The sequence below is a fragment of the Takifugu flavidus genome, chromosome 12 (assembly GCF_003711565.1).
Source record: "Takifugu flavidus isolate HTHZ2018 chromosome 12, ASM371156v2, whole genome shotgun sequence".
NCBI classification, from domain to species: Eukaryota; Metazoa; Chordata; class Actinopteri; order Tetraodontiformes; family Tetraodontidae; genus Takifugu; species Takifugu flavidus.
The window spans coordinates 9,660,500-9,680,957 of NC_079531.1; the positions used below are offsets into that span (position 1 = coordinate 9,660,500).

At 41.5% G+C, this 20,458-nt stretch overlaps 2 protein-coding genes and 1 long non-coding RNA gene across 6 annotated transcripts in view; 2 read left to right on the forward strand and 1 right to left on the reverse strand.

The window, feature by feature from the left end:
- On the forward strand, nt 1–13,314 carry cwf19l2 (CWF19 like cell cycle control factor 2). 3 transcript variants are annotated; one of them, XM_057050687.1, is made up of 19 exons: nt 1–175; nt 2,679–2,789; nt 2,966–3,082; nt 3,185–3,301; nt 3,669–3,788; nt 3,995–4,088; nt 4,688–4,803; nt 5,022–5,457; nt 5,587–5,779; nt 6,638–6,743; nt 7,000–7,101; nt 8,481–8,609; nt 8,842–8,979; nt 10,077–10,289; nt 10,631–10,747; nt 10,880–11,035; nt 11,113–11,193; nt 11,272–11,373; nt 11,557–13,314. In XM_057050687.1, the coding sequence occupies exons 1-19, from the start codon at nt 83–85 to the stop codon at nt 11,713–11,715; spliced, it is 2,700 nt and encodes an 899-aa protein (XP_056906667.1). In that variant the 5' UTR covers nt 1–82; the 3' UTR covers nt 11,716–13,314. The 3 variants fall into 3 exon arrangements, with proteins under 3 accessions (XP_056906667.1, XP_056906668.1, XP_056906669.1); XM_057050688.1 differs by having other exon boundaries at nt 5,611–5,779; XM_057050689.1 differs by having other exon boundaries at nt 15–189.
- Nucleotides 8,388–18,059, reverse strand: LOC130535570 (uncharacterized). The gene is made up of 2 exons (XR_008953163.1): nt 17,926–18,059; nt 8,388–8,571 (listed from the first exon to the last, which is right to left on the reverse strand). It is a non-coding gene; the product is annotated as an uncharacterized LOC130535570 (long non-coding RNA).
- gucy1a2 (guanylate cyclase 1, soluble, alpha 2) overlaps nt 17,952–20,458 on the forward strand; it is a 21,117-nt gene continuing 18,610 nt past the window's right edge. The window contains exon 1 of one of the 2 annotated variants that reach the window (XR_008953161.1): nt 17,952–18,961. Coding sequence is in view for 1 of the 2 variants with exons in the window: in XM_057050690.1 (XP_056906670.1) it covers nt 18,656–18,961 (306 nt within the window). In the remaining variant the exon portion in view is untranslated. The remainder of the gene's footprint in view (nt 18,962–20,458) is intronic. The other variant, XM_057050690.1, reaches the window with a different exon arrangement.

Genomic DNA, 20,458 nt, shown 5'->3' on the forward strand with positions numbered 1-20,458 from the left:
GCACTTTACGACTTCCATCAGAGCATTTACGGCAGTGTCATGGCGGTCTAACCTCTGAAACGCCGCACAAAGTGGAAGTGTCATGGCGGCAAACAGTGGTTGTTTTGAGAGTGCAAGTAATATTGAGGAAAGAAAATCTCTTAGAAGACAAGCACGAAAAGAAGCGGTAGAAAAGGTAATAACCGTAAGGTTCGTAGAGCCATTCGTGTTAAGTAGAGTAATTGCTCTATTAGCTTCCAACGAGTTAACCTAACAGCTAGCAAACCGCTAGCCAAGCCGCTAAAGTAATGTCAACACTCTGAAACGCAGCCAAACTGAACTTGCGACATTAACGGTAGAATCATATTTTTATCATCAAAATATTAACTGTTTATGTTTGATAGGCGTTATTAGAAAGCGATTGGCGTCAGTGACATCAATGTATATCAATCAAAGTTGTCAGAATCATTGTACTGTAACTTCGTTTAATATGCGGAGCTTCCACTTTATATAGACTATATTTCCTTGATTTATTGAAGTTGTGAGTTTTCTATCTATCTGTCTATCTATCTGTCTATCATTGTACTCGTAGCTAATAACTATTGAACATAAAAGAAATATGTTCTTGCTCAAAACTGATCAATTAATAGTACCTCACAGATGCTCCATCAAGAGTTTTTTATTTTCTTTTTTGTAAATTATATTTCTACTTATTTGTCCCCCTTATCATGACCTACTGTGCAATTAATTTGCCCATTGAGATGCTAGAAGTTCAGATTCACCTTATGAAGGCAGCAAAACACACTGGGTCTCGTTCATGAAACGTGAGCAGAGCAAATTTGTGTGTAAACTGTAGATGTAAATTTACATGAATCTAACATTTATCAATGTTTTAGTAGCTCAGATCTGTTTGTAGCTACTAACAAAATCTACACATGCTTTCAAAACTGCATACAAAACTGCTGTGGGCTGCTATGCGTATCACTTTTTAAAAATGTTAGATAGCTCTACATTCCGACAGCTATCACGGATTTCACGGATCAATTATGCACAATATAATATTGCTGGTTTCACATTTCTACTTAAATCTGGAGAGAAAATTGTCCAAATTGTTTGGGACTGTACAACCTAAACTAAATTGATCACAAAACTATCTGTGATTTTTTAGAATGTAGACTATTGTGACACAACATTTATTACCTTACCATCTGGGGGTCGCTCTCTCCGTCAGGGATGATTCCTGACAAAGCGATCGCCCCAATAATTACTGCTATTTCTGTATTTGACAATTTAGACATTGAGCCTCCTTCTCCTGTGACAGATCTATTTTTTCAAATATGTTTTTGACCTCCATTTTTATATTAAACCACTTTCTTTTGACTTTGGTTATGGCTCTGGGGATGGCAGAGATCCAATTAACTGCGCCTCTTACCTCCTTCTTGGCTTTTGATTTGCCTGTCCCTTTCACACCACTGCTAATTGATGACAATTTTATTTCAACTCAAAACAATTCTATCTCTGCTTTAGACTAATTTGTTCTGCTTCAGAAAGTTAAAAAACTTTCATTCTCTCTCGTTTTGCTTGCCATGATTGACAGGTAACCCGGATGCATCAATGAACACCTCCTTTTATAGTGCTCATTGCCAATTCATGGGTGGAGATTTATGCAAATAGCTGATTATCGGGAGTGCGCTGTCAATTTACGATCATTTGGCATTCATGGTCTACACACGTGTTTACAATCAGATTTGAGTTTCCCCAAACACATTTTGACGTGTTCCTGAATCCAGGGTAAGATTTTAGTGGGATAGGTTTTTATATGTAAATGTCTTCACAAATTTACTAACGTTTCATGAATGAGACCATTGTCTCTATAATGTCTTCAAGAACTTTTCCCTATTGTCAGTGTGTTAGGATATAAATACTAATGTTGACATCAGTAATTGTGTTTTTGCTATGGGCCATAAATCATCATGATAAAAGCAATGTGCAGCCAGAAATTTGTATATTTGTCAAATAATTCTTGCCTTTCAGAAACTTGCATCTATGGCAACAGTTTGACTTTTTTAAGTTACAAAAGATCAAACCAAGATGGATGAAAGTTAGAAAAGAATCTTTTGAAATGAGTGGTGGGACAGAGATTAATTGCCAGGAATTAAACTGCAGACAGAAATGATACAACAAATAAGGCTGGGGCTATTAGTAGCCCAGCTGCTGTTTGTCGTGGTCACAATGACTCCCAGCATAAAGATTGATTCTCCCTGTAATTCATAATCACATTGACACACACCTGTCTGTTATCTTGATGTGCAGCTGTGTTTGCGCTACCATAGAAAGGAGAGCAAATGTTGTGGCCAAAAAACAGTTGCTCAACATGGCTTCAGTTGCCCAAAAAGAGAAGCACAGCTCACCTTTTCTACTCTGTTGTTGTTTCAGTCTTCTTTGATGTTTGAGAAAGGACTTGCATGTCTGCAGTATCATTGCCTCAACACCCAGAACAAAACTTCAACTGCTTATATTGTTTGTAGCTCAAATATTTGACAGCCATCTTACAAAAAACAAACTGCAATTTCATCTAGCTTTTTACAAGAATACGCTCAGGAGAGGTAGCAGGACACACACGTCGTTCACACCGAGGAGCTATTTAGAATCTTCAATTAACCTGACTCTTGACTCTTAACCTTAACTCTGATGTTCAGGCCAAGCAGCAGTATAAACAGGAGGAGAGGAAAAAACAGTTGAAGAGGCAGAGAGGGGAGGACACTTGGATGCTCCCTGAGATCAATCAGAGACTTCAAGAGATACAGGATGTAAGATACTTTTTTTTACATAAGATTTGTACCAGTGATTACTATACAGTGTAGCTTATAATACTATCAAGATTGATTGACAAATTTATCTGAACTGAAAGACTGTCTTATGCTTCACTATTGCCAATTGCAGAAAGTAAATGGGTAATAAAAACCTTTGCCTTTAAATCCTACAGGCTGACTCTTTGAAGCACAAGAAGAAAAAAGAGAAGAAATCTAAAAAAAAGAAGAAAAATAAGGCCAAGAAGGAGAGGAAAGCTTCAGGAGAAGATGACACTAGTGATGGTTCAGTGGTAAATCACTGAGCATTATTCACAGCACTGTTTTTTTTTGTTTTTTTTTTAAATTGCTGTTTAAAAAAACTAATTCAGAAAATGTTCTTCATTCTATATTAGGATTCAGGGGATGAGTGGGTGGAAGCTCAGCCCCAGACACAAGCTGCTAAAGCCTGGCAGGTTTCTGAACAGTCCAGGGCTTCAGATAAAGACACCAGTCCAGCTCAGAAAGTCCAGGTAACCTCCTTTTCACACAGTTCTGGAATATCAGATCTACTCTATATTCTAGGTGTAGTTCAGCCTGGCTAGTCAGAAGCTGCCCCTCATTGAAAGTCCCACTTGAAGTTTTCACCCTGAGACTATGAAAAACAAGATTCCTTCGCCTGTTGTAGCCACCTTTGGATTTATTTTAGCCCTAATTTAAATTGTTTGGAGGATCCTGATTGATCCCTCCTCACCTGCCCAGGGCCACCCATACAGTGAAGCATGGTGGCTGATGGATAAGGTTGCTGAATCATTTTTACTGGATATGACAAAATGTGAAGCTATTCTGACTGTCATGTATGTTAGTTGAGATGCTATGTCCCCAATGTCCTTCTCATAGAGAGACGAATGGATGACCTTTGACTTTTTGGCAATGAAAACTACATCTACAATGGAGAGAAGGGCTGAGAAAGAGCGGGTGAAAGAAGTGGAAAGAGCAAAGGCGCAAACCATTGAGCAGGTGATGGCATGTCTCTTTTCTCATTTATGTATAAGGGAGAGGAAGCGTGGTCATGTAAGCATGTTAGGGGTTAGATACCACGACAACACTGGCAAGTACTCTGGTTCCAACTGAGGTTACTATAGATGGCCTTAGTGCACAGTTTAGTCTGCAGTCTCCGTTTTCTTAAGTAATATTAATAAGTAACTTGTAATTTTTTCATATAGGCTGGTTTGCACAAACTAGAGTTAAACCCATACTGGAAGGATGGAGGGACTGGACTGCCTCCAGAGGAGATGGCTGGCCCTTCACAAAAAAAAGGTAGCTACTGCTTTATGGAGATTCTTTTGGCCATTGATGAACTTATACATATATCAAATGTGTAATGTAAAGGCACATTTCACACATTGTGACACATTTCAAACTTTCACCTTCTGTGATGAGGTCTAATAAAATGGGCTCAAACTTATCTACAATTTAAGTGGTGTTACAGTGTTGATAATTCGTTTCTTAAATTTTGGTAATCTTACCATATATAGGGACAATCTTTAAACACTAAAATTCATACATGTGCATTTTTATATGGATGGGTCATCTGAAATGTAGTACAAATCCTTACCTGGTTTATACATTTCAGAGACAGAAGTGAGGAAAAATGACATTTTATCAATGAAATCAGAAAAAGGTATTTTTATTGTAGTGTAAAATGTTATTGATTTACAGCGTATCACTCACATTATGGATAAAGTCCTTTTACTGATACATAATTGTTTTTTTTAATATGTGCTGTAATGCAATGATGCATTGAAGTAAGAGACAGCTGCATCTAAATGCCTTTCTTGTTTTTTTATTGTTTAAGATAAGTCTTTTAAACTCCTCTTGTCTTGACATTTTTTTTTACCTGTGGTCTTCTTTTGTAGGACCATTGGTGAATGATGGTGGTCTGAGCTGGCTGAGGAAGAGCTACCAGAGAATGAAGGAGCAGGCAGAGAAGGAATCTCGTAACCTCGCTGATCTGGTGGTTGAAAGATATGGAGTGAGAATTGATGCTACATTGCAACTTTCAAATGTTCCAGGGTCCATTATGTACACACATCATTATATAAAGAGGATTCTGAGTGATATGTAGTGAATGAATGCATAATTTAACACTTTTTAACACTTAGTTCGACACAACACACAAACATTTTGGTACATTTTTAAGTTAACTTTCAAAAAAGGATATTTTATCATTCTTTCTTTCTTCTCTGACAGTCGGTGGAACTGTTTGAACAACGACTTGCAGATGCTGAAGAGGCTGTGTATGGACAGAGGAGAAGAAAAGAGGGAGCTGAGTGGACAGCAAGAAGTGAAAATGAGTCTAGAGAGAGATGGAGGAGACAAGAGGGAGACAAAACAGAGACCAACCACAGGAGAGGAAATGAAAGAGATTCATCACCAGTACATGAAGAGAGATACCATGATAGAGGAAGAAAGGGGAGAGAACATCATGGAAAAGAAGACAGGTTCAGGGATAAGGATGGAGGAAGAGAGAAGGATATTGAAAGAAGTAGGAAGAGAGAGAGAAGTACGGATAGAGAGAAAGAAAAAGAGAAGTGGGGTGCTTCTTCAGCATTTCGGAGTTATCAGTCTTCCTCTTTTGGGTCACACAGAAGTCAGTTTCTCAAACCTTCAGAAGATGATGGCAGAGGTGAGGCCATACGAAATATTGTAGTGATGAATCTGTAAATACCTTGTGAATTAAAAATGCATTCTATGACAAATGTACATTTTATTGTGAAGAACATTGCAGAAGGCTTAACGTTTCTTTCCTGTGCAGCACCAAAGTGTTATTTTCCCCCAGCTCAACTGTCCAGGGGATTTTTGAAACCAAACTCTGATGATGAGGACTCTGCTCCAGCCTGGAAGAAGAGTAGCAGACCTGTTCAAGAAGTCAACAGTGTGAAGAAACAGCAGGAGAAGGAGATGGGTCCTGAAAATAACAGTGATACAGGCGCAGTATCATTGGAAAGGTGCTGTAAACTCACAAGAATAATTGAAGTGTATCTGACTAACTCATTCTATGCTTGCATTTCTTTTTTTATCCAACTCAAACACAAAATACCCTCAATACCCTTTGAAACGTGTTCTTTTAAACTACTTTGTTTTCTTGTCTTCTTAACTATCCCTTTGTGAACACTTCCATTAAATTTAAAAACAATAACCATGTGAATGGGCATATCTTTATAGCACATGACCACTGCTGTCCTTTTAAAGTACAAAAGACTTTAGTGACAAAAAACTTTCTAAGCCGTTATATTCTTTTATAGTCATTGACTTTATTGTTTCCATGGCAGTGTAACACATGGCATGGTTGTAGGCCAGATGTCAGAGTATTTATGCTTTATAGAGCCGTCTGACTTCTGTGGAATGCCTCATTAGGTAAAGTTGTTTGGGTAAACCAGCACCCATATCCTGCACAGCATGAAATGAGTCTACAGCAAGGAAGCAGAATGAAATCAAGCTATGAGAGGGTTAATAACCCAGAACGATGCTTCCTGGGCTGCAGCTTATGTCCTTCCAAGCAAGGCTGTAATGATCTCTGGTGGGGGGAGAAGGAATCTAATGATTCAGAACACATGAGCTTCTTCTGAATTTAGAAGAAAACAACTGAATGTTTAAAAGTCAATACATTTTCAGCAGTCATTTTGTGTGTTAGGGTGAGTTAAAGGCAAACCCTAGAGGAAAGATATTGAAGATAAGAATATTAGAAGTTTTGTTTTATCAAAATAAATGTGAAAAATTCAAGGCTTTCCTGGCATTTTTTTTTACCAATTGACTTTTATCCAATATTTTAACTTTTTCCTTCAAACCCCTCTCTTTTACCACAGGAGTGAGAGTGAAAGTGAGGTGGAAGAGGTAATTCATCTGCTGACTGAGGAAGATATGAACAAACTGGGAGCAAAACTGGTGAAGGCGGAGATCATGGGCAACACGGTGAGATTATCTTCTATGTGCATCATAATTTGAATAAATAAACTTCTTCCCTTACGTCTAAAAATGCAGTACAGTATAACTGCAGTCTTTTCAAACATGATGTGACTTCACCTATAGATGTATACAGCAGCTACTGAAACAGCCGTACATGCTAACAACAGCCCTACGCACAGCAACTGAGTGACTGTTAAATTATGTATCTAAATATATGATAGGATTTCTATGTTTGATACAGGGTATATTTCCTATTTTTCAGGCCATGATTGAGAAGCTAAAGTCACAATTGGAGGCAGCACACAAAGTCAAAGAAAGCCATGCTACCCAAATGAAGCTAAGAGAAACGTCTACAACAAAACAGGTTTGTAATGTCTTGTCTTGTTTTGTTGGCATCACACTAATACTGATGTAATATGCTCAGAAAATAAAAGAGTCTTTTAAGTTTGTTGAGGGTTTTCTTCTGTTAACACAAAGTCAAAATGCTGCTTTTAAGAGTTTAATAAGTCAGTCAGAACACATGCAACAACAGCATGCAGAGAGATCTCTGCCCAATGTAACAAACATGCTTAGCGACTACGCCTTTCTCTCAGTACTTTTCCATCTACTTACTTCATCGTCACAAGGTTAGCATGATAAACTGTAGCATTTTGAAGGTTGCTGACTCGCACATCTTCATCATTTTCTAAGGAGTCTTTGTTCTACAACTCGTGACACCTCGTACACCTGCACAAGCATCATCAAATGAACTTGCTTGACCTTACTGGTTTAAATGATCTGCTAAACAAAAAAATTATTTCTTTTACAGGTTATTTATAGTTAGTTTTGCAAGAAGTTTAGCAGGGTTTTCCAGCTGTTCACACAGCTGATTTTGTACTTTATTTGCATGTTTGTTGATTTCATGCAATCAAAGTTGTTTTCTATGCCTCATTTTCATTTTCATTGGCAGCTCCTGAGGTGACATTTGACTTCAGCCTTATAGGAAATGTGTTCTGGCAGGAGCCGGAGTTTGGCCTGATTATTTATGCCCCCTGTAGGACCCCCCTTTGGACTCTAGGCCAGATATAACATTTGAGAATGATATCTTAATTTGTACAATTGAATACTCTTATCCATTAAGAGACATTTATACTTTGAGTACTGTTGAGTTGCAGTACAGAACTGTGAATGTGTTGTAGATATGGCTTGGCCTCTACTCGTTGTAGAACTTCAAAAGTGGCAGCTGCTGTAGATGATTAATTTCTTTGTGATGGTCCCTCCTCTTATGCATCATTGTGTATTGTATTATTACCTCATCTACCTATGCAGTCCTTATTACCTGTGGCTATTTCCTTATAATCAGAATGTAGTTGATTTTTTTCACTAACAAAACAATACTGAGTTAAACCATTTAAGACGATTTGTCATGTAGTGTGCAAAGTAAACAACTTCCACCAATAAATACTTGATGATGATAATAAGGCGTATTTCCAGTGTGTAACAGAGTAGAAGTTTCTCACCATGCTGAACTCATCAAAAGACCCATCCAACCCCTTTAAAAACTATCAGTTTATATTTATTTTGATTCTTGATTGTATTATTAATAGTAATTAAAGATGAGGATAATTGACAAATTGATCTCATGAGAAATCAGTGTACAAGAAATAATAATTATATTATTTTGTATTTATTTTTTACACATATTTAAGCAAAGGTTGAACTTTTGTATTTATTTGGATGTTTTTTTGTTTGAAAATTCTTCAGGATGATGGCAGCTCCATTCTTGACCAGGAAGTCTTGCTGTTTAGGACAGACAATTCAGGTCGAGCTTGGCCAGTTGCTGCCCCCTCCGGAGCTGTAGAGCCACACAGAGGGAGAGGGAAGAAAAAACAGGTATTACAGGCATAAACTGGCAGCTGACAACTAGGTCAACAACTGTGTTGTCCTCAATTTCAGAAAGGCTTTAAGAATATGAAAGCTAATTCTCTGTGCACATGGTTCCTGTCGCCAGGTTGAGGTACACTGATGGAGATCAAGACAAGTAGCGAGAGGCTTTGGTCTCCTGACTGCACTTTCTTACTTCTTTGGAAGATTTAATGTATTTTCCCTTATCGTCCTGCTATAGATTGAGACCCATGTTGAAGGACAGCGTGTGCGCTACTTTCAGGATGACGATCAAGTGGGATTGAAGGAGATGGTGAGGAGGGAGAAGATGAGCTCTTCACAGGATCAGAATGCTCTTTACTCTCGCATGGCTGCTAAGGTAAAACATTAAGTAGGACTTGATGTAATGTTGCAAATCTGCTCACAAAACATTACCATGACAACATTCACCACAACTCAGCAGAAATGAATATAAATGGTTTCTTAAAGGGAAGGAAAACCTATATATTTGTTACATACGTACATACAGTTTGGTTTAACACACTAGTTTCCTTGGACAACTGAGCTTTTCGTCTCTTGCAGCTGAAATATCACGGATGTAATAAATGTTGGAGTTGTGAAGCACATGTAGCACATCTTCTCTGAGGAGAGACCAAACTGTCAGAACTACATGCATGAATGATGGAGTGAATGCTTTAAAATATATCACCAAATATCTCAACCATACACATGCACACATACATATTAATCACACATGCATAGATTTATAAATATAAGCCGATGTTCTACACCTTCAAAGCTAGTTACTAAAAATACATTTACTGTTTCCATGGCAGGATTTCTATAAATAACAGATTTGTCCATTGGTCAGAAGCTGGCTGTTAGGTTAGCCAACTGCCATTGTCTGAGCATTTAAATGATGTTTTTTCCAGGGAAACTTCCCTATTACCCTGTCTTGTCAGGTCCTCCAGGTTGTCTTTAGCCAAGGTTAATGTAGAAGCAGCATGATCACTTAAAAACTGTGGGGAGTATTCTGAGTTGGCATGTGCTGCCTAACTAGTCTTTGTTATTTGTTTGCATGCGCATGTGGAAATAAATGCCTCATGCACACTTGAGGGCAGGCCTTGTGTGCGTGCAGATACACACCCTCCCACACTGTCACTAACATACAATTTTTACTCCCTAACAAACACTCTCCTACACAGCGAGTCATAGATACACTTCATGCTGCCTCTCACTCCCTTACACCAGCACTTTCAACCTGTTGCCTAGTTGCCATGGTGACTAGACTTGGACATGGAAACAGCAAAGTCAATCCTCTGTACTGTATCACAATATACAGAGAAATCAACTTCCATACAGCAGCACTCACATGCTTTTACGTATTTTAGTGATTACGTTGCTGTTGAAACCTGCTCTTTGTCTCTGTCCTTCGTCACTCTCATCTCATCACTTCTGCTGCACCCTACTCTCCAGATGATGGGGAAGACAGATGGTGACAACTACACGCTGGATGACATGTTTGTGTCGAGTGTGGCGCAGGAGGAGGGCGAGGGGCGTGAGGAGGAGAGGATGAGGAACAGAGCCATTAGGGAGAGTCGGAGAATGGCTGCGTCCATGGATAAATGCCAGCACTGCTTCAGCAGCCAAGAGCTCCAGAAGCACCTTGTTGTGGCCATTGGGAGCAAGGTGAGCGCATGAATGAATGTCATACCTTTATGCTCTAAATTACATGGGTAATTGATTAAACAAGGATTTCTTAATTTGTTTTCACAAATGTAAAGGACTGCATCCATTGTGTCCTGTTCCACTTCAGGTTATCATTTTTATCACTATACATATATGTGAAAAGTACCGCGGCCACTCATTATTGGTCTGGACAGAAGACACTTTATTCTTTGGGAATATTCTCTGAATCTTAAATATGTGAATTTACTAGCTGTGTAATAGAATTCTAATTCCATACATTTTCATTCTTATTTTTCTTAGATGAATATTTGATAATGAATAGTGTGTAATGTTTGTCACAGGTCTACCTGAGTCTTCCTGCTGGAGTGTCCATGGCAGAGGGTCACTGTCTCATCTGTCCTCTCCAACATCACTGTTGTGCCACTGCTTTAGATGAGGACGTTTGGTCTGAAATCCAGGTCATTAATGCTCAAAATCCTGATCTTCAACTTAAAAGGATATTTTTGGAGATGTTTCCTCCAATGTGTAAATCACAAATCCTCAATTTCTTTTTGGCCTCTTTAACCTTTGGGCTTCTTTGTTGTCCTTAGCTGTTCCGACGTAGTCTGGTACAAATGTTTAAGTCCCAGGATCTGGACTGTGTCTTTATGGAAACGCACATTTACCCACGTCAGCAAAGACACATGGTCCTTGAATGTGTTCCGTTACCACGGGAACTGGGTGATATGGCTCCAATTTATTTTAAGGTCTCCATCTCTTCTGACGTGGCTCTCACAGTCAAACATTTATGACGTCCATCAACCAACCTTTAGTTTCTCTTCAGAAAGCTATCATGGAGTGTGATGATGAATGGGCCATGAATAAGAAGGTTGTGGACCTCTCGGCAAAAGACATCCGTCGATCTGTACGTCCTTTCCATAATTGTACAGAAGAATTTCGAAACATTGCACCCTCTTTATATCATCCTTGTTCAAACTCGTAGGTACCTCGGGGTCTGCCCTACTTTGCTGTCGATTTTGGACTCCAGGGAGGTTTCGCTCATGTCATTGAGAATGAAGAGATGTTCCCTCATTACTTTGGCAAGGTCAGTGTGCACAGTAAGGAAGACTGGTCTGAATGTTTGGATTTTATATCACCATCGCTTCCCAAAAATGTATTTTCTTTGCTTATTGTATTACTTTAAGAAACCAGGTTATCAACTAGCCAGGACTTTATCTTTATTAAATAATGCTGTTATTTCATGACAATCCATCCGATCTTCCTCCAGGAAGTGGTTGGAGGTATGTTAGACTTGGAGCCACGACGCTGGAGGAAGTTGATCAAGGAGAATTTTGATGATCAGAGGAAAAAAGTGCTCCAGTTTTCACAGTGGTGGAAACCATTTGACTGCCACAAGGCTGGAAGCTGCAGCTCACGGGATGCGTGAACTTGGTGCATATGCATTACCCAACCATACATCTTTATTAAAGTAGCTTTTTAAAAAGACAGATATTCAAATTGTTGTGTGTTTTTACTTAAAGTTTTTACTATATTTTTGACTTTCAAAATGATTTCCAAGATTCCCACATGTAAAGGCTAGACAGTAACCCTGAAACTTTCTTTCAGTGGCGTCGTTGGTCGGACCTTCATCTGTGCAACTTCTGTGGCATTTTTCCTTGCTTTGCACCTATGTGTTAGTTATTTTTTGTGTGAACACCTAACAGCTAAAGAGCTAAAAGCTAAAGGTCATGTGCTGTGGACGAGAATGTGCTACATATCCGCAGCACCTGAGCTAACAGCTTGTGTAAAAGGGATGATAACAACAAAACTACTGAAAACTGAAGGTTATTAGTCTTAATGTAATTTACTGCCCAGCAAATACACTTTTTGTTGATACCACCAACAGTAGAATACTGGCAGAAATGTGGATGTTGTGCTCATACTTTCCAGTGTAGACAATTTATGTCCCAGTAGGCTAGACACTGGAGCTTCTAACCTAACCCATCTTTCTTAAGATTTATTGTTCTTGGTGAGCTTTGATTGCTAGTGTGAAAATGATCTGGAACAGTGTTTTATTTAGCTTTGTACGTGCTCCAGTTCACTGTACTAGATCATTTCAGCATGGCTGCCATCAGCTGACTGCGGCTACAAAAACTCTTAACTAGATACCACTTGGGTCCCAAAAACATGTTTCCAAAGAACATCCTTTGGTGCAAGAGAAGCTCATCTTTCCTCCTGGACTACTGGGTTCTTTTAACACAAGTTTCCTTTGAGTTTAAACAGTAAAACTGACCTGCACGCTCATCCAAGTGGGATGAAGATAGACACTCCAATAATGAGTGCCGCATGGTGGTGAACTGCATTTCTGTTGAACATAAGGTTCCCAGCAGTGGCGAAGCACTTCTTCTGTTATGTTGGAGTGGCTGAGTGCTTATGTCTGGGGAACAGCAGCAGGTTTTGATTCACTCGTGTGTCAAAGGGGTGAAGCTACTCTTATCTGCCTGCATACCACATCTACATGTATTTCAACTCTGCTTAGCGGGAGCCGTCTCCCTTCCATATTTGTCTATTTATGGTCCTTTTCCTCCCTTCACCATTGATATACAGTGATCCCTCGTTTATCGCGGGAGTTGCGTTCCAAAAATAACACGCGAAAAGTGAAATCCGTGAAGTAGTCATCTTCATTTTTTTTATTATTTTACAATGCAATACTGAACTATAGAATGAAACCAAAAATCAAAACCTGTTTTAAAGCCCAAAATTTGTTTAAAACAATAATTTTAATCTAGTAATACAAGGTTGGAAACATTGGGCCAGATTCACGAAGCGTTCTTACGAACAAATTTGTTCTTAAGTCCCACTTACGAACAGTTGACGAAGATTGTGGCATTCACCAATTTCTTCTTATCCTGGATTTATTCGTAGGTAAGAACAAATCCTACGAACACTCAGGAGTACTCTTGCGCACATTTCAGTGCCGACATGTTGGCATGGTTGTGTTTTCTTCTCTTGTGCAGTTCAATAAAATTCAATATTACAATGATAATTCTGTCATATTTATTTATTTATTCGCAGCTGTGTTCTTAGATTGATGAATGCCATCTGTTCGTAAATTGAAAGCGCGTGCCAGGTGAGTCTAATTAACATACGATTAGCATAAGTCACCGCCCACTAATGCCCATAAAAGGAACTGCAGCAGGACCCTGTAGACAGAGCAAAAAGCAGCCAAATGCCCAAAGCGAAATGCCCAAAGCTTGCCTCTCCACGCCTCATTTCTGACGCCGTGTTGAACAATCAAGAAAGGATGGCTAACACGCTTGATAAAATTGCCTCAACCCTGATGACTATAGCCAACACGCTTAAAGAAATCAACGAGAATGTAAAAAAAAATAAGAATGTAAAAAAAATAAACGTGTAAAACCTGTGCTCGGATTGTGACAATAATGCATTTTATTCACAAACGGGCTCGTGCCTGCAGTCTGGCCCCGTGAGGACGCACATCCTCACGGGGTTGTGGCGCTGTGTCTAAACACATCCAGCGCCCCTTTAACATGTCGATGGTGCGTTCAATGGTGGAGCGACTGCGCGCATGCATCTGATTGAATAAAACTCCTGTGGAGTCTGAGGGTTGGTCAGTGGTGTCAACAACCAGGGAGCCAGGGCATATCCTCGATCCCCTAATAAAATAAATCAAGATAAAATCAAATAAAAAGACAGTTTTGGCATGGTTTCCAATTTGGTTGATTAATGTTAAGTCATTGGCACGTTTACGTAATTTTAAAATTCTCCGTAAATCACCAAAAATAGGAAATAAATAAATAAATATGACAGAATTATCATTGTAATATTGAATTTTATTGAACTGCACAAGAGAAGAAAACACAACCATGCCAACATGTCGGCACTGAAATGTGCGCAAGAGTACTCCTGAGTGTTCGTAGGATTTGTTCTTACCTACGAATAAATCCAGGATAAGAAGAAATTGGTGAATGCCACAATCTTCGTCAACTGTTCGTAAGTGGGACTTAAGAACAAATTTGTTCGTAAGAACGCTTCGTGAATCTGGCCCATTGTTATGGGTAGTTGTTGGCGCTCTTTCTTTTTCTGAGCAAGAAGATTTTTATAAACGGATATGCCACCTTCGATTATATTTGAGAACTGCAACGAACGACTCGCAAAAAAAATCCGTGAAGCAGCGAAGCCGTGAAAGATGAAACGCGATATAGCGAGGGATCACTGTATATATTTTTTCTCCTGGCTTTGAAAGACCTACATCTTCAAAGATGTACAGAATAAGATGCTATATCGGTCTGCAAACACACTCGAAGGAGTCTTGCAAAGAATTCAAAGTTTTCTTGGAGAATTATGGAACAAACCCGAGCTTATTACAGTACAAGAGGAGAAATACTATTGTAATGTATCATCATGTATTAGTGCACATGGTGTCCTTAAACAAATGTTGATGGTTGTTATTCTCACACTGTAAATGTAGTCTTTGTGCAATTTTAATTTTTAATATTTTAGTTTGTGCAATTTGTAATCGTATAGTGTTGCAGGTCATCAGCTTATATTCATCAAATCTTCGGAAATGTGAATTTTTATTTTTGTGAAACCTGTTTTCATAAATATTTCTATCTGTTTTTTATTGTTAACTGCAACAAAGCTAAAGAAGGTGACATCATTCTTTATATTTTGGAGTGTCCAACAATTTGTGCAAAATGCCTATCTCATGCTGCTCCCCACAGTCAAATGAATGAGCACATTCCTCCAAGAGGGAGGGAAGGAGGGAGGTAGGTAGGTAAAAATTCTGTCCATAAAAGTTATGAACAGAAACGGTGACAAAGGGCAGCCCTGGCGGAGTCCAACCCTCACTGGGAACGAGTCCGACTTAAAACCGGCTATCCGGACCAAACTCCTGCTTCTTTGGTACAGGGACTGGACGGCCCTTATCAAGGGACCTTCCACCCCATACTCCCGGAGCACCCCCCACAGGATGCTCCTGGGGACCTGGTTATAAGCCTTTTCCAAGTCCACAAAACACATGTAGACTGGTTGGGCAAACTCCCAACTCCCCTCAAGCACCCCAGCAAGGGTAAAGAGGTGATCCGTTCCTCCTCGATCAGAGGTTCGACTATCAGTCTAATCCTCTTTTCCAGCAACATGGCATAGACTTTCCCAGGAAGGCTGAGGAGTGTGATCCCCCTATAGTTGGAACACACCCTCTGGTCCCCACTCTTAAAAATAGGGACCACCACCCCGGTCTGTCAGTCCAAGGGCACTGCCCCCGATGTCCACGCAATGTTGCAGAGGCGTGTCAACCAGGACAGCCCTACAACATCCAGAGCCTTAAGATACCCCAGACGGATCTCATCCTCTCCCAAAGCTCCGCCGCCGGGCAGCTGTTTCACTACCTCGGCAACTTCTGCTCCGGAAATTGGAAGGTCCACCTCCTGGTCAGCTGACTCTGTTCCACCTTGAGGATACATGTTGGTAGGATTGAGGAGCTCCTGGAAGTATTCCTTCCACCACCGGATAATTGCCCCAGGAGACGTCAGCAGCTCCCCACGCACACCTAACACGGTGAGGGCGAGTTGCCGCCTACCGCCCCAAAGCTGCCGGACAGTTTGCCAGAATCTTCTCGGAGCAGACCGAAAGTCTTCCTCCATAGCCTCATCGAACTCCTCCCATGCCCAAATTTTTGCCTCTGCGACTGCCGCGGCCGCAACCCGCTTAGCCAACCTGTACCGGTCAGCTGCTTCCGGAGACCCACAGACCAGCCATGACCTGTAGGCCTCTTTCTTTAGCTTGACGGCTCCCCTCACCTCTGGTGTCCACCATCGAGTACGGTGATTACCGCCACGACCAGCACCAGCGGCCTTGCAGCCACAGCTCGCGACAGCCGCCTCGACAATGGCAGAGCGGAACATGGCCCATTCAGACTCAATGTCCCCTACCGCCCTCGGAACACGATCAAAGCTCTGTCGGAGGTGGGAGTTGAAGACCAGCCTGACGGGTTCCTCCACCAAGCATTCCCAACAGACCCTCACTAAGCGTTTGGGCCTGCCAGGTCCGCGCGGTGCCCCCCCCCCACCTGATCCAACTCACCACCAGGTAGTGATCAGTTGACAGCTCTGCTCCTCTCTTCACCTGAGTGTCCAAAACATATGGCCGCAGATCAGCTGACACGACTATAAAGTCAATCATTGACCTACAGCCCAGGCTGTCATTGTGCCAAGAGCACCGATGAACAACCTTATGTTCGAACATGGTGTTAGTTATGGCCAAACTGCGACTAGCACAGAAGTCCAATAACTGAACACCACTCTGGTTCTGATCGGGCAGACTGTTCCTCCCAATCACGCCTTTCCAGGTCACGCTGTCGTTGCCCACGTGAGCGTTGAAGTCTCCCAGCAGCACGATGGAGTCCCCAGTTGGGACACTGTCCAGCGTCCGTCCTAGATCCTCCAAAAAGGGCGGGTACTCTGAACTATTGTTTGGTGCATATGTACAAACAACCGTCAGAACCCGTTCCCCGACCCGAAGGCGCAGGGAAGCAACCCTTTCGCTCGACCGCGAGAACCCCAACGTCGAACTAGAGAGTCTGGGGGCAAGCAAAAAGCCCACCCCCGCTCTCCGTCTCTCACCTTGAGCAACTCCAGCGTAGAAGAGTGTCCAACCCCCCTCAAGGACTTGGGTTCCTGAGCCGACGCTAGTCGGTAACGCTCAACCTCCCCCACAAGCTCCAGCTCTTTCCCCGCCAGAGAGGTGACATTCCATGTTCCAAAAGCCAATTTCCATAACCGAGGATCGGACCGCCAAGGCCCCCACCTTGGTCCGCCACCCAATCCACACTGCACCGGACCCTTCATGCTCCTCCTGCGGGTGGTGGGTCCACTGGAGACGGGAGTGTCCACATTGCTGGTTCGGGCTGGGCCCGGCCAGACCCCATGGACGTAGGCCCGGCCACCAGGCCTGGCTTCAGGGTGGGGCTTTTAGATGTTCCATGATGGGTCTTGAACCATTCTAATGACTGTTGGTTGGAGTTTTGTGCGACTCCATTTCCATTTATGTTCTGTGGAACAGTCACAAGTTTGGTGAACTTCAAAAAGCTACTGTTGTAATGAACAGAAAGTTGGCGGCAGAACAATCCCTTGAGTTCACCTTGAACTTTTACATTGTAAATATTTTTTCATGTGGCTGTAGGAAATACAAGCCAAATTCTTTTTCGTGAAAATGTTTTTTAATCTTCTGTTGGGAAAAGTTTGGATCATTGTAATTTGCCAAGTCATTTTTAGGAAGTACTCAAGAAAAATGCCGTTGACTCCAAATCAGGAAGCAACAAAAAAGCATGTTTAAGTCACTTTTAAGTAACTGTTCATGATGTCACATGCTGGCGGCTTCTTGGTTTTTACTGTTTGTTCCTCCTTTATGTTGAAATTTGGACTCTGACAGCACAGATTAATAATGTTGCATTTTCTTCCTTCAGTTTTGGAGATAATTTGTTCATTTTTTGGAAAAATGCAACAAATACTCCTTACTTTCTATTACAGCCACTTCTTCATTAATACGCCAATCTTCTGTCCGTCCGTCCATCCGGCCATCATGTGATTGGTTTGCTGTGAGTTTGCGGCATCAGCTGCACGCACGTCTCGCTCACCTCAGCTGTGCAGCTCGTGCTCTGCAGGATCGTCACCGGAGGAACCAGAACCAGGAGCCCCGGAGGAGGAGGAGGAGGAGAGCGAAGCGGGTGAAGGAGGACGCACTGGCGGATGCATCGGAATTACAGTTGCGGACAAAGGTGTCGACGATGGAGACCGGCCGCCTTTTGAGGGGGTAATTTCGCCTGTTAAGGTAGATCGATTTACCAGCGCGTGTCAAAGTTCTCGTGCACGCCAGCAGGAGTAAAATTGGCTTGTTGAAAGAGAACTGTCGTCGATTCTTCTGCTCTTCGCTGGAGACCATTTCTTCTCCCAGGAAGGAACCAGGGTGGATGTGTTCTGGAGGTTGAAGGTGGACGTTCCTTAAAAGACAGGACCCCCCCCCCCCCCCTTATATAAATGTTTGCGTGCTGTTGGTGCCGTCTTTCGGTGTTGGCAAGTCTCACAGCCAGACGTCTCATATACACCAGATAGACATAAAAATAGCTGTGCGTGATACCCTCACATGCATGCACATCACAGGGAGAAGCTTTACAGCCCCTCACCCAGCTAACCGCCCTCTTACCCCCTCTACCTACACAGCCCTCCTTTCACCCCCCCACCGCTCAGCTATCTAATGCCTCCGCGGCGCAGAGGTGGACATGATACGGAGCCAGTTGTAGCAGCAGCAGCAGCAGCAGCATCCTACCCACCTTCATCATCAACACCTTGCTCCTCTTCATCACCGCCATGTCCTCGTCTCGAAAGATTTCTTCCGAGTCCTTTAGTAGCTCGGTGGGATCGGACTGCGGGCTGGAGAGTCCAGGGCGCGACGGCAGTTTGGAGGCAACAGAGGAGAACCGAGGTTGTCCGTTCTCCTCGTTTACATCCTCGCATAGATCGGTGATCTGGAACGGCCGCAGCTCCAATGACAAGCCCGCGTTTCCAGCGGTCGAAGAGCAGGGACCCGTCGGATCTCAGAAAAGGGTCACCCGGAGGAGACGGGTCAACCTGGACTCATTAGGAGAGAGCCTAAGACGACTGACATCACCCATGGTAGGCTTGTCTTCAAGCATTATTTAATACCACACCAAAAAATATAAAAAAACCCGTCATTTTTGCTAGTGGAAGCTGTCGTATTACTGCGTGAATTATATAAGCCTGTTATGTTTGTGGTGCATCAAAGTTTGGACATGACAAGAATGTCCCTGTCCAATTAAAATGGGTTAAAATGCATATTCCCTTCACAATAATCTGACAAGACATAAAATCGTGAAGGTCGTGTAATTTGACATCACAGAATAAATGTATACACTGTTTCAATTGGACCCCCCTGAGACTGTATAGAAGGTACCACTATGGCTTAGAAGAGTGTGTATTCATCTGGATGATGTCACGCAGATCACTACCAGATCATACTATTGGTGTGTGGATCAGCTTGTGACCTTGATGCGTTAGATTGTTCCACATCATTAAATGTATCACTTAGCCTATGTGGCAGTCATATAGCTTTAAAAGCTATACAGGCTGATTTCTTTTGGTCTAAGAGAAGCATTTAAGTTTGTGCAATAAGATTTTTGTGAAGGTGGCAGCCATCATATCCAGCACAAGACTGTGGGAAACCTTGGAAAAATGCCAGCAGGGCAGCATCATCACATAGAAAATGTGGACAATGTTTGTTGCTGACGTAAAGAACAAATGAATAACGTCTTCAGTTTTCAGAGCAGCCATAACATATAAAAGCCACATTTATCTGTAGACTCATAAAGCAATCTTTTTATTGATCCAAAAAGCTCATTGTTGTTAAAATAAAAACAACTGATAATGACAAAGAAAAAAATGCTTTTTACTTTATTACATTGAGGAGGTACAAAACAACATCAACATCCAAAATGATTAACAATTTATATTAATCAATGGTAATCAACATGCAGCTTAGCTTTGGATCTCATGAACACATATTCTGTTCCTTTTCATGCAAACATATTTTCAACTAGTGATTGATGGCATATTGATGGTTTATTATTGTTCCAGCACTTGTGACCTTATGGTGCATCTGTGCCCCAGCCGGCAGTCGTTAGGGAGCTTTGCTGATGCTTCCTGTCTGCTGTGACTCTGATGTTACATCCTTTACTTATTTTCTATCTACTGTCATTAGACTGTTTTTTTTTACTTTGTGCTTAAAAATAACAATTTTAAAGTTGAATTCTTTAAGGTGAAAATGCACATGTTCACATTGTGGTTCATTTTGTGTAAACATTCCAAACACTCATAGCAGAGAGAAATGCAGGAAAATGCATGATTGTCTCAGTACCTCTTTAATTACCATAGTCATCCTTCCTGCTCAAAATGGCTTCTGCCAATCCAAAAGGCCTTGTTCCAACTGAAAGGCCCATTGATCAGGTTTCTCTGCTTGTGGTGACACCATGTCTGCAGGGTGGAGGATGGCATGTTCTAACATGCTAACAATTAGATAGTTTCAACTTTTTCATGTTGTTCTTTATTGTTTAGCTCACTTTTTTTTCTCACCCCCTGACACACACACACACACAC

Bases quoted from the DNA above. Each gene is read 5' to 3' on its own strand.
- cwf19l2 (XM_057050687.1), top strand. From the start codon at position 83: ATGGCGGCAAACAGTGGTTGTTTTGAGAGTGCAAGTAATATTGAGGAA. The intron at 6,744-6,999 runs GTGAGATTATCT...CCTATTTTTCAG, and splicing joins CGGAGATCATGGGCAACACG to GCCATGATTGAGAAGCTAAA. The intron at 11,194-11,271 runs GTACGTCCTTTC...TCAAACTCGTAG, and splicing joins CAAAAGACATCCGTCGATCT to GTACCTCGGGGTCTGCCCTA.